At 49.8% G+C, this 13,815-nt stretch overlaps 1 protein-coding gene across 1 annotated transcript; it reads right to left on the reverse strand.

The window, feature by feature from the left end:
* Positions 1–5,596: 5,596 nt before the first annotated feature.
* On the reverse strand, positions 5,597–13,024 carry PLD6 (phospholipase D family member 6). The gene is made up of 2 exons (XM_040355582.1): positions 12,523–13,024; positions 5,597–6,165 (listed from the first exon to the last, which is right to left on the reverse strand). The coding sequence occupies exons 1-2, from the start codon at positions 13,004–13,006 to the stop codon at positions 5,933–5,935; spliced, it is 717 nt and encodes a 238-aa protein (XP_040211516.1). The 5' UTR covers positions 13,007–13,024; the 3' UTR covers positions 5,597–5,932.
* Between the last annotated feature and the right edge of the window lie 791 nt (positions 13,025–13,815).

The following is a 13,815-nucleotide window of genomic DNA, read 5'->3' on the forward strand; positions in this document are numbered from 1 at the left end:
CTTAGACTTCTTTCACACTGGGGCGTTTTTGAGGCGCTTTAGCGTTAAAAAAATAGCGCCTGAAAGAAGCCTCATCTGCAATACCAATGTGAAAGCCTGAGTGCTGCGCTGGCAGGGTGTCAAAAAAAAAAAGTCCTGCAAGCAGCTTCTTTGCAGCGCTTTAGGAGCGGTGAATACATCGCTCCTAAAGTGCCCCTTCCCATTGAAATCAATGGGAAGCGCCTTGGCAGCGGTGCTTTTAACCCTTTATTCGGGGATTAAAAGCACTTCGCTAACACTCGAAAAACGCTGATAGTTTTAGCGGCGCTTTACCAGCGTGAAAGGCCACTTAAAGCACTCAGGATTTCACATTGGGATTGCAGATGAGGCTTCTTTCAGGCGTTTTTTTTTTTTTTAAGTGCTTGAAAAACGCTCCAGTGTGAAAGGGGTCTCAAAGCTTGCGCTATAGCCGAAAGACTACAGCACAGGCTTAAATTGGCGGGAGGGCGTCCATAGACGGAACTCAGCTGATCACAGATCTGAGTAAAGGGCTGATCCTGGCCCTTTACCACATGATCAGCTCTCAGCCAATTACAGCTGATCACATGATGTAAACGCTAGCCGATAATCAGTTTTTGTTTTTCATCACGCTGACAGCGTGAAAAAAAAAAACAAGCCGATTACCGACTCTGTACGGGACCGATGTCCCTTTTACATAACAGCCACTGCTACTAAGCAGTGCCCACCAGTGCAGCCTCATTCGCACATATTAAAAGGAAAAAAATGTGGTTTGTGAAAAATGTATAAGTTTGAAAACTTTTTTTTTTCCCCCTAAATTTTTGGTATTTTTGTTTGTTTAGAGGTTCCTAAAACACATACATATACTAGGGCACATTTTGACAGGATCCAATGAACCTATCAGCATGTCTTTGGAGTATAGGAGGAGACCGGACGAAACTCACGCGGACACGGGGGGAATATGCAAACTCCAGGCATGTAGTGTCGTGGTTGGGATTTGAATAAAGCGGTCTGAGTATTAAAACAGGGGGCAGATAGCCTAAAAGTTACGCTCTGAGAGCTGATTGGAGGGAATGGACACCCCCCCCCCCTCTTCACAGGAACAGAGCTGAGGCTGTCAATCAGCTGGAGATCCCTCCCATGTCACCATTTTTCTCTTGGTGTCAGGAAAAAACTTGTCAGAAGTGATTCATGCTGATACAGAGAGGGGGAGGGGGGAAAGTATTTGATCCCTTGCTGATTTTATACATTTGCCCACTGAGAAATAGAATTTGCTGGGTGCTTATTTGGGTTCATTAAACTTGAATAGACTATAACACAACTAACGTTTTTACGAACAAAAACTGCATCGTTACAGGTGTCCTATAACTCAGGAAATGCAGAAGTGAGTTCAATAGGAGGAGGGAGACATTGTTTACAAGCCAGAGAACATGTTGGCTTTAACAGTGAGTGGAAAAGCTCACACCAAAAATGGTAGGTATAAGCGTTAAATGAAGTCTTTCATGGGAAACAAGCATCATGTGAACCGGCAGGCTAATTGTCCGACTTCAACATTTGAGTCTCTTACTGGGAATAAATATGAAGTTTGGGCATACTGACCGCTTGCTTCAGGCTGGGTTCACACTAGTGTGAATTGGATACAGGTTCCCCCACATGGAGCTGGTTCACACATCTCCGTGGCAGCCACAGAGCGGATTGAACAGGGGTCTGGTGTGGTGTGCCTTTGGCTCAGTTTCAGGTCCAAATTCATGGAAAAATTTGGGCCCGCTTCCTCCCTGAAATGGAGAACAGGGAAGCACCGTACCCCCGCTGTAAACCACATACAATCTAAGCGTGAACCCAGCCTAAAGCCCCATAAACACCATTAGATTTTCTGCAGATTTTTGTCTTCCGATTTACCAAAATCATAGAATACGAGGTCAAACCTTAAGACCCCTTTCACACCGGGGCGTTTTTCAGGCGCTTTAACATAAAAAAAAAAAGCGCATATAAAGCACCTGAAAGAAGCTGCATCTGCAATCCCAATGTGAAAGCCCGAGTGCTTTCACATTGAGGCGCTGCGCTGGCAGGGCGTCGAAAAAAAGTCCTGCAAGCAGCTTTTCTTTGTTGAATACACGGCTCCCAACGCCCCCTTCCCATTAAGGTGCTATTTTAACACCAAAGCGCCTGAAAAACGCCCAGTGTAAAGGGGGTCTTAGCGGCACTTTACCAGCGTTTTTCGGGCGCTGGCAGTGTGAAAGGGCTCTGAAAGCACTCAGGCTTTCACATTGGGATTGCAGATGAGGCTTCTTTCAGGTGCTTTACATGCTTTTTTTGAACGCCAAAGCGCCCCAGTGTGAAAGGGGTCCAAGAGTTTAAAATTTGTATGCAATCAAGCAGGCCCTTGCACTACATGGTTTTGGTAAATTTGATGACAAAAATCTGCAGAAAATCTAATGGTGTGTATGGGGGCCTTAGACTTTTTTCAAGCCATTGACCCAGTACAGTCAGATCAGCACAAATTGGACAACTAGCATTTTCAAGTTAAGTTAATTGTGTTCCAGTTAACACTAGAGCTGCACGATTAATCGCGGAGAGAATCGTGATCTCGATTCTCCCCGCCCGTGATCTCACCGCGGGATGACCAACGATTCTTGTGCGTCACCGCCGGTTCCACGTAAATTGTGGAACGCAAATTGTGGATAAAGGAACTGATGTCAGCAATCGGAACTGACGTCAGTTATCAGAGATGCAGCGTGATGCCTGGGCGTGGGCGGTACCACCACACTTCTCAACCAGCGGGAAAAAGCCGCCGATGCTGTAGGCGCCACTCTGGATGGTAAGAGCCGTGTACTGCCTTTGGGTGTCCGAATCTCCTTCAATGTCTTGTGACCCCCGTCCCCCCCGAGGGTTACAACCCTTCCTGTGTCACCTGACCCACCCCAAACTTCACATCACACCAGCCACTGATAGAGAGACCCCCCCCCCCCCCCATATCTGTAATCCCATCCTCTGATCCCCGAATCTGCAGTGCTGAGTGTATATGGGAAATACAAGCCTTCTCTATCCATTCCTCATTACACAGCCTGCATGGGGAACTTTATATCCAGGTACCCCCATACCAGATTATCCCAAATCTTACACCCCATATGGCTAAGACAACACCTTTACATGCTTTATTCACTCCAATGCCTGAGGAACTTTGTGACCCTTAGTGTTCTGTCCATGTACCCCAATGTCCAAAATCTTATCTAGAAAAATACACATTTACCCCATATGGGTAATGCATTCCCTCTACATTCTCACAACCTTTCTGACACTTATTAGCTTGTCCGTGTTCCCTGATCCCAGAATATCCAAAATCTTTACAAGAAACATGTATGTACTCCCATATGTCGAATACATATGCCTGCATGCTCTTGGAGTTGGAGGAAACTGGAGTATCAGGCTAATAAAGGGGGGCATGTGAGGAGTGGACTTAAAATATCAGCAACCACTGTCCCTTATAATATATATTACCACAGTCAAATAAAAAAGTTTTAGAGAATCGTGATCTTCATTCTAAGCAAAAGAATCGTGATTCTCATTTTTCCCAGAATCGTGCAGCTCTAGTCAACACTGGTTACTGGCCACGCATTCACATTCTTTTGGGCCACCAATGACCTGAACACATCAACAATGTCTTCATTAACACACACACTTTTAGCCATTTAACAAAAATAAAGAAATGCACACTAACCCAAAAGAGAATACTGAGAATCTGACTTTTTTTTCAAAATCAACAGGGCTGACGCTTTTAATGACTGAGGAAGCGAAGTGCTTCATGTACGGTGCACAGCAATAATTTTTTCTGTTTCTAGTATTGAATAACAAAATGAAAAAAGAACACTCACAGGTGAGGAAACTGCATCAAAACTGGTTCACTTTCAAGGCCAATTCACACTACCGCTGCATTAAAATGGAGCAGCTGTTGTGTGGTCCAGCGGGATTGCTGCAGTCCCAATTACGGCTCATTGCACTTTTTAATTAACTTTATTGAAAATGTCACAGAGTCATTTTATTAACTTTAATTGCCAGCCACAGAGTGCGAGGCACTGGCTTGCCTCACACTGCAGGGTAAGAAAAATGTTTTTGTTTTTTGTTTCAGCGTACACCACCGTAACACAGTAGTGTAAACCAGGCACATGGGAGACAAGGCAATCTGCATTGTCAGGCAGTGGGATTCTGCTGTAATGCAGTCCCACCACATCTGGTATAAATATACCCTCAGAAAACAGTAGTGTCAAGAACATCTATAGTAAGTGGTGGACGGTACTGGAAACCTACTGCTACTGTAAAGTCTTCCAGTCTTAAAGGAGAAGTACAGCCAAAGTGCATTTGGCTGTACTTCTGTGGATCACAGGAGTGCAATTCCTTCTGCATTCCTGTGACCCGTTTTCAGCAGACAGCGAGCTGAAGTCACAGAGCCAGTCCAGGCTCGGGAAGGATTGCGACCATATGGTTGGGATCTGCCCACATGCCTTGACCGGAACCCAGCTCAGCAAGCTGCCGAGAGCCTGAGCCAGTCTCTCCCACCCCCTCCACAGCCCAGCTCTCAGGTGAGCATGGGGGGGACAGAGCAGAGCGTCAGTGACCGACAGTCAGCAGCTGTCTGCTCACAGAGCTGTGAGAACCAAGCGATCAGCGGTGTTTGGTCGCTCAGTTCTCAGTGTTAGAGCCGGCGGAGGACCAATGCTGCATCAACCTAGGCAAGTATGATTCGCATTAAAAATATAAGTCCAATACTTCTCTTTTACATTTTTTGGGGAGATCAGGGAAATCTAAGGCACCATCTGAGATTAAAACATTTTTGTTAGCAATAATAAAAATTATATGCAAGGACCTCCCTTTTAACCTTTGACCTTGAAATGAAAGGGGGAGCTGGAAGGCTGAGATTGGGGGGGGGGTTCTTTGGTTGTACCCCATATTGTAGTGGTGTGCGTCCAGTGTTATCTTTGGAATTGTTTGGAATGAGGCACTGGATTCCTTGTATCTGGGGCTCCTCTGGGGTTGATGTGTGATGGAGGGCTAGACATCCCTTCATGAGTGTCTAGACCAGGGATCCTCAAACTACGGCCCTCCAGCTGTTGTAGAACTACACATCCCATGAGGCATTGTAACACACTGACATTCACAGACATGACTAGGCATGATGGGAATTGTAGTTCCTGAACAACTGGAGTTTGAAGACCCATGGTCTAGACCGTGGAGCAAGGGGACAGGCTGGGGCCCCTCGTGGAGCAAAAGGACAGGCTGGGGCCCCTCGTGGGGCTGGCGGCTCAACTTTAAAGAGGGCCACAGCAGTGCTTTCAGCTCAGTGGAGAGTGTAGCAAATGAGACTGAATCTACAGAGAGGAGCAGGTCGCACACAAAGGACTTTCTACACACGTTTCCTCTTCCATAGCCTTTTACTTTGTGGACCAAACAGAATCCCTGACACAGACTTTTCCCACTAAGATGACATTAGTTTGGAGTACCCCTAAATGTGTTGACAAGTACTCCCTGGCGGTATTTGTACCTCATTTTAGGAATTGCTGCTCTATAGTGTTAAACATAATTGCAAAATTTTGATTCAACACAGTTTTCAGTATATGAAATATTCTTTACCTCAATTACTTGAAAATTTCATATAGATGTAACAAATCATAATAATCCACAGATCCCTGAGCTGACAAGACTGGCCCAATAACGCATTTTCAGATTACAGTAACATAAAAACCAATATTTAACAAAACACTGTGTGATAATGGTGAAATGACACCCTGTCCCAGATCAGAGGCGCAGCCTTTGGAAGTTTACCGGAATGTAAAAAAAAAAAAAAATGCATGTAAAAAAATAATCACTTGAAATTTTAAAACCAAGGTGACGTGGCACACCATAGACCTTCTTAAACTCAGGGAACTCCATCACTTATCTTTCACTCTGGGAAGAAATCGTAGGTGGCTGGGTCAAACTCCTCCCAAAGCCTCTCAAACTCCTCCAGGTACGCAGACACAAAGACTCTGTCATCTGTCATGAGAAGATTCTCCTTGTTCGCCTGCATGGCCTGCATGGTCCAGTTCATGGAACCGGTTATTACAAATTTTTTATCTACCACCACAAACTTATGGTGCATTAAACCAGAAGACTGACTGTGACGAACCACAATACCTGCAAAAGAAAAGAATGGGTGTCAAAGAGGAACTCCAGGCAACTAGTAAAATTATTCAGGGAACCCAAACATGATCCTAAAAGCATAACTCACTCAATTTACCATCGCTGAGCGCTGCAGAGCACCTCCCCCCCCCTCCCCTCCGGGTTGTGGGACCTGAAAATCTTCACAGAAGACTCTCTATGTAATTCAAAGTAAGAGTGGAAGGACCATCACCCACTTGAAGAACAGGCCTTTTCTGACACTTTTTGTTTACAAGTAAAACACAATTTGTAATTTTCTTGCAAAAAAAAAAAAAAAAAACTACAAAACCCTTAAACCTTCTGGCCCGGATTCAGAAAGGACTTACGACGACGTATCTCCAGATACGCCGTCGTATCTATACGCTTATTCAGGAAAGCAGATACGCCTGAATTATGCCAAGATACGACCGACGTAAGTCTCCTACGCCATCGTATCTTGGGTGCATATTTACGCTGGCCGCTAGGGGCGCTTCCGTAGATTTACTAGTTGAATATGTAAATGAGCTAGATACGCCGATTCACAAACATAGTTGCGCCCGTTGCAGTAAGCTACGCCGTTTGCGTAAGGCGTACGTCCGGCGTAACTTTACCCCTCATAAAGCAGGGGTAAGTCATGTTAAGGTATGGGCGCGGGAACAGCGTCTTATTTTACGTTGTTTGCGTAACTCGTACGTGAATGGGGCTGGGCGTAGGTACGTTCACGTGTAAAGCATTGAGCCGACGTATCTTAGGGAGTATTTGCGACTTGATTCTGAGCATGCGCCGTTCGTTCGGCCATGCATTTACATGGGGTCACGGTTAATTACAATATAACACGCCCACTGCCTTGCTACTTTGAATTAGGCGGGCTTACGCCGGCCCATTTACGTTACGCCGGCGTACATATGGGAGCAAGTGCTTTGTGAATACTGTACTTGCCGCTCAATGTTACGACGGCGTAGCGCATATGAGAAAAGCTACACCTATCTAAAGATGCGCCGATCTCTCTGAATCCGGGCCTCTATTTTTTTTGCAAAGACCCCAGAGAATAAAATGGCAATCATTGCAGTTTTTTTATGTTGCATAGCATTTTTTGGGGATTTTTTTTTATTATTTATACACTTAAAAAAAAAATTTAAATCACACTTATTGCTAGAGCCTTATGCCTCTTTCACACGGTCCGTGTGCGGGCTCTGCTTTGCTCAGCGGGGATCGCTTCGTCGAACCCCGCTGAGCCGGCAGATGACAGGTCTGTCTCTGCACACTGTGCAGGGACTGACCTGTCAGAGCGCCGCTCTCCCCTATGGGGGATCGGATAACGACGGACCGTAGAGTCCGTTGTCACCCGATCCGATAGACGGATGGAAAATAGGGTTTTCCTCCGTCAAACTTTGGCAGGTCGGATGTCAGCGGGCATGTGGCTCCATAGAGGAGCACGGAGCGCCCGTTCAGGTCTGCCTAAAAAACTGGCAGGCGGACCTGAACGGTCCACCCGTGTGAAAGAGCCCTTAGATTTTTAGTCGAGTCTCTGAACAGAAGGTAATTCTAGTATTCCTTCCCCACTGTGCGCAAAAGAAAATATAATTCACCTCCACGGATGACTAAGACCGCAATAAAAAACAGAGGAGTACTAACCTTTCCTCTCTCTATTATGGCCAAAGTTACTTTTATACATCACAAATCTACTCTTCAGCACTTTCCACTTCAGGCTGTATTCACATTCTAGCGTTTCATAAATAATAAGCAGAATTGTGCCACGCCTGTTTATCATGAAGTTTATTACAATCTAGGTGGATGATGGAACAAACAAAGGGCAAGATGGAACCTAATTAAAATGTATTGCACTGCTGTAATTAAAGTGGAGTCCCACCCAAAAATGGAACTTCCACTTTTTGGAATCCTCCCCCTTCCGGCGTCACATTTGGCACCTTTCAGGGGGGAGGAGGGAGCAGATAGCTGTGTAATACAGGTATTTGCTCCCACTTCGGGGCATAGATCACCTCAGTGACCTACACCATCCTCCCCCGTTGTCTTCTGGGAGACACACAGGTCCCAGAAGACAATAGGGACCAGTAAGGACGCGTAGCGCGACTCGCGCATGCGCAGTAGGGAATCTGGCGGTGAAGCCGCAAGGCTTCACTTCCTGATTCCCTCACCGAGGATGGTGGCAGCAGCAGCCGAGAGACTGATCGGCTTCTGACATCGGGGGCGCCCTGGACAGGTGAGTGTCCATATATTGCAGCATTTGTAGGTGCTGGCTTTTAATATATATATATATATATATATTTTTTTATAGGTGGACCTCTGCTTTAACTCAAAGTGCTACTAAAGTATTTTTTTTTAGTTCAAAATAACAAACATGTTTTACTTTGCACAGAGCAGCCCAGATCCTCCTCTTCTTGGGTCCCACTTCCGCACTCCTGGCCCCTCCCTACTGTTGCGTGCCCCCACAGTAAGCAGCTTGCCATGGGGGCACCTGAGCCGAGCTACAGCTCCCCGTGTCCATTTAGACACAGAGGCCCAGATTCTCAAAGGAGATACGTTGTCGTAACTCTGAGTGTGAGGCGTCGTATCCATGCGCCTGCTTCTTAGAATCAGTTACGCATAGATTTGTCTTAGATCCGACCGGCGTAAGTCTCTTACGCCGTCGTATCTAAGTTGCATATTTACGCTGGCCGCTAGGTGGCGCTTCCGTCGATTTACACGTCGAATATGGTAATGAGCTAGATACGCCGATTCTCAAACGTACGTGCGCCCGGCGCATTTTTTTACCTCGTTTACGTAAGGCTTTTTTGAGCGTAAAGTTACCCCTGCTCTATGAAGCGTACCAATGTTACGTATTGACGTCGGAACTGAGTCGAATTTTTCACGTTTTACATTGTTTGCGTAAGTCGTCCGTGAATGGGGCTGTGCGTAAGTTGCGTTCACGTCGAAAGCATTGAGTCTTTGCGGCGTAATCTGGAGCATGCGCACTGGGATACGTCCACGGACGGCGCATGCGCCGTTCGTTAAAAGCTTTGATTACGTGGGGTCACGATTAATTTCCATAAAACACGCCCACCACTTCCACATTTGAATTAGGCGGGCTTACGCCGGCCCAGTTACACTACGCCGGCGTAACTTAAAGCGCAAGTTCTTTGAGAATACGGGACCTGCCGCTCTAAGTTACAGCGGCGTAGTGTATCTGAGATGCGCTACGCCCGCCTAAAGAATTCTACGTGAATCTGGGCCAGAGAGTATATGTCACCAGCACACCAAGATCTCCAAAAATGAGTCCAAAGCTTTAATCAGCGATAACATCATCAAGCAACATTTCAGAGCCACACAGGACCCCTTCATCAGGTATGTGACATGTCCGATGAAGGGGTCATGCGTGGCATCAACTTTTTTTTGGAGATCTTGGTGTGCTGGTGACATTCTCTGACTACACACAGTTCGCTTCATCACCCAGGAATGTGTGTGTTGGCATTCAGACACGGAGCTGCAGCCTGCCCCTTTTCGCCTCATTGGCTGATTGACTTTGATTGACAGCAGCCGGAGCCAAATGGCGCTGCCATCTCAGCCAATGAGGAGGGGAGTCCCGGACAACTGAGACACTCCTGAAACATCGCTGGATCTTGATGGGGCTCAGGTAAGTATTAGGGGGGCTGCTGCACACAGAAGGCATTTTATCCTAAAGCATAGAGAACATTAAAATAAAAATAAAAATACTTCCTTTACAATTACTTCAATTTAAAATAGTCTGTTTGTAAAGTGACAGCGATGTGACTAATAATACTGTACTTCAACAATTATTTAAAATAAACAATGTATCAACAATATAAACACCACTGTGGTTGTGTGTGTTTATAAAATAAGGTGCAATTTATCTTCAATAGAAGCGCTTACAAAAATAAATCCCCCCCCCCCCAAGCTTGACTTAAACTCCCATACCACACCATGGCTCACTGTGCACCTTTCCCACAATCCACCTGACCTACACCCCCGCCCCTGACTCTTATCCCCCACCACTCATGATCTCCACCCCAATCTACCCCCCAACCAAGCCTGATCTCTCTTCCCCCCCCCCCAACCAGACCTAGAAAAATGAATACCTCAAAGAAATGGGATTTTAAGGGCAATGAAAATAATATACAAAAAAGTATAAGTAAATATAGAAAAATATAATATTTAATTTACTTTACAAAAGTTGTGCAAAAGGTTTTACAACCAGACCTGACCTCCAGCACCTCCCTTCCCAACCAGGCCTGACTACCAACCCCCCCCCCCCCAACCAGGCCTGACTACCAGAACCCCCACCCCCCCAAACCAGAACTGACCTCCAGCACCCCCCCCCCCCCAAACCAGAACTGACCTCCAGCACCCCCCCCCCCCCAAACCAGAACTGACCTCCAGCACCCCACCCCCAAACCAGAACTGACCTCCAGCACCCCACCCCCAAACCAGAACTGACCTCCAGCACCCCCCCTCCCCCCCAAACCAGAACTGACCTCCAGCACCCCCCCCCCAAACCAGAACTGACCTCCAGCACCCCCCCCCCACCAGAACTGACCTCCAGCACCCCCCCCCCCCCCAACCAGGCCTGACCACTAAAGCCCCCACCCCCCCCACCAACCAGGCCTGACCTCCAGCACCCCCCCCCCCAAACCAGAACTGACCTCTAGCACCCCCCCCCCCAAACCAGAACTGACCTCTAGCACCCCCCCCCAAACCAGAACTGACCTCTAGCACCCCCCCCCCCCAACCAGGCCTGACCACTAAAGCCCCCACCCCCCCCCACCAACCAGGCCTGACCTCCAGCACCCCCCCCCCCCAAACCAGAACTGACCTCTAGCACCCCCCCCCCCCAAACCAGAACTGACCTCTAGCACCCCCCCCCCAAACCAGAACTGACCTCTAGCACCCCCCCTCCCCAAACCAGACCTGAAGCAACCCCCCCCCCCCCCCCAAACCAGAATTGACCTCTAGCAACCCCCCCCCCCCAACCAGCCCTGACCACTAACCCCCCACCAACCAGGCCTGACCACTAAAGCCCCCCCCCCCACCAACCAGGCCTGACTACCAGAACCCCCACCCCCCCAAACCAGAACTGACCTCCAGCACCCCCCCCCCCCCAAAACCAGAACTGACCTCCAGCACCCCCCCCCCCAAACCAGAACTGACCTCCAGCACCCCACCCCCAAACCAGAACTGACCTCCAGCACCCCACCCCCAAACCAGAACTGACCTCCAGCACCCCCCCCCCCCCCCCAAACCAGAACTGACCTCCAGCACCCCCCCCCCAAACCAGAACTGACCTACAGCACCCCCCCCCACCAGAACTGACCTCCAGCACCCCCCCCACCAACCAGGCCTGACCTCCAGCACCCCCCCCCCCAAACCAGAACTGACCTCTAGCACCCCCCCCCAAACCAGAACTGACCTCTAGCACCCCCCCCCAAACCAGAACTGACCTCTAGCACCCCCCCCCCCCAACCAGGCCTGACCACTAAAGCCCCCCCCCCCCCCCACCAACCAGGCCTGACCTCCAGCCCCCCCCCCCCCAAACCAGAACTGACCTCTAGCACCCCCCCCCAAACCAGAACTGACCTCTAGCACCCCCCCCCCCAAACCAGAACTGACCTCTAGCACCCCCCCCCCCCCCCAAACCAGAACTGACCTCTAGCACCCCCCCTCCCCAAACCAGACCTGAAGCAACCCCCCCCCCCCCAAACCAGAATTGACCTCTAGCAACCCCCCCCCCCCCAACCAGCCCTGACCACTAACCCCCCACCAACCAGGCCTGACCACTAAAGCCCCCCCCCCCCCCACCAACCAGGCCTGACCTCCAGCACCCCCCCCCCAAACCAGAACTGACCTCTAGCACCACCCCCCAAACCAGACCTGACCTCTAGCACCACCCCCCAAACCAGAACTGACCTCTAGCACCCCCCCTCCCACAACCAGACCTCTAGCAACCCCCCCCCCAACCAGGCCTGACCACTAAACCACCAAACCCACCAGGCCTGACCTCCAGAACCCCCCCCCCCCCAAACTAGAACTGACCTCCAGCACCCCCCCCCCACCAACCAGGCCTGACCACTAAACCCCCCCCCCCCCCCACCAACCAGGCCTGACCTCCAGCACCCCCCCCCCCAAACCAGAACTGACCTCCAGCACCCCCCCCCCCCAAACCAGGCCTGACCTCCAGCACCCCCCAACCAGGCCTGACCACTAAACCCCCCCCCCCCCCCACAAACCAGGCCTGACCACCAAACCCAGCAGGCCTGGCCACCAGCACACCCCCCCCCCCCAAACCAGAACTGACCTCCAGCACCCCCCAACCAGGCCTGACCACCAGAACCCTGTGCTCACCGGCCTTCCTCAGAGCTCCTATCTGGGATCCGGAGGCCGCCATGTAGTCTCTGTCGGTGATGACCCGGACTCGGACTCCTCTCTGGTGGAGAAGTAGGACGGCCTGGCCCAGAGGAGGATAGGAGAAGGCGAAGATACAGAGCTCCACACTCCTCCGGGCCTCCAGGAGGCGCCTCATCAGCCGGTGGAGGGCGCTGTCCGTGTCAGTATGAGGGAGCGGACACATGCACCGGAGACCGGGGCTCAGAATTCCTTCCATACAGCTCACCGGCACCGGGAAGAAGAGAGCTTCCTTAACCGCCTTCCTCTGCCTCCTCCAATACCGGAACAACAACTCCGCCCCCACCGAGACCGCCACCGCCGTACACAGCGCCTTCCACACCCCACCGGGCACCATGGTGACAGCACGAGGGCGGAGACTACGACCGGGGGCGGGGTCAGGGAGAGGCGGGAAAGGCTGAGGAGAAGGAGGAGGAGCCGCCATGTTCAGCCTCCTCGGACTGGCCTCAGTTCGGGATATGGAGGCGGATGTTGTGAAATCAATAAAATGCACTCTTCACTTTCTCCTATACCCACCCCTTATATTGTAACCGAGAACATGACCCACAATAAGCATGTACCCAGTGAGGGAAACCCTCTGCGGTCAGCCAGAGAAGGAACATTTTAAAAGTAGTACTTTGTGCTAGAAAATTACTTATAAACCCCCAAACATTAGAGAATAAAATGCAATGGTGTAGATTCACGTAGCTGCGCTTTAAGTTACGGCGGCGCAGCGTAGTGTATTTACGCTACGCCTCCGCAACCTACAGGGGCAAGTGCAGTATTCACAAAGCACTTGCTCCGTAAGTCGCGGCGGCGTAGCGTAAATGGGGCCGGCGTAAGCGCGCGTAATTCAAATGGGGAAGGGGGCGTGTTTTATGCTAATATGTGATAACCTGACGTGATTTACGAACGGCACATGCGCCGTCCGTGTACATATCCCAGTGTGCATTGCTTCCAAGTACGGCGCAACAACGTATTGGTTTCGACGTGAACGTAAATTACTTCCAGCCCTATTCGCGAACGACTTACGCAAACAATTCAAATTTTGAAGCGGGAACGACGTCCATACTTAACATTGGCTGCGCCACCTAATAGCAGGAGCAACGTTACGACGAAAACGACTTACGCAAACAACGTAAAAAACTACTGCCAGGCGCACGTACGTCTGTGAATCGGCGTATCTAGGTAATTTGCATATTCTACGCCGAAAACAACGGAAGCGCCCCTAGCGGCCAACGTAATATTGCACAC

Source organism: Rana temporaria, chromosome 6 (assembly GCF_905171775.1).
Source record: "Rana temporaria chromosome 6, aRanTem1.1, whole genome shotgun sequence".
NCBI classification, from domain to species: domain Eukaryota; kingdom Metazoa; phylum Chordata; class Amphibia; order Anura; family Ranidae; genus Rana; species Rana temporaria.

Excerpts from the sequence above, each read along its gene's own strand:
- PLD6 (XM_040355582.1), bottom strand. The coding sequence starts at position 13,006 with ATGGCGGCTCCTCCTCCTTCTCCTCAGCCTTTCCCGCCTCTCCCTGAC. Across the intron at positions 6,166-12,522 it reads AGGAGCTCTGAGGAAGGCCG|GTATTGTGGTTCGTCACAGT; the intron begins GTGAGCACAGGG and ends TTTCTTTTGCAG.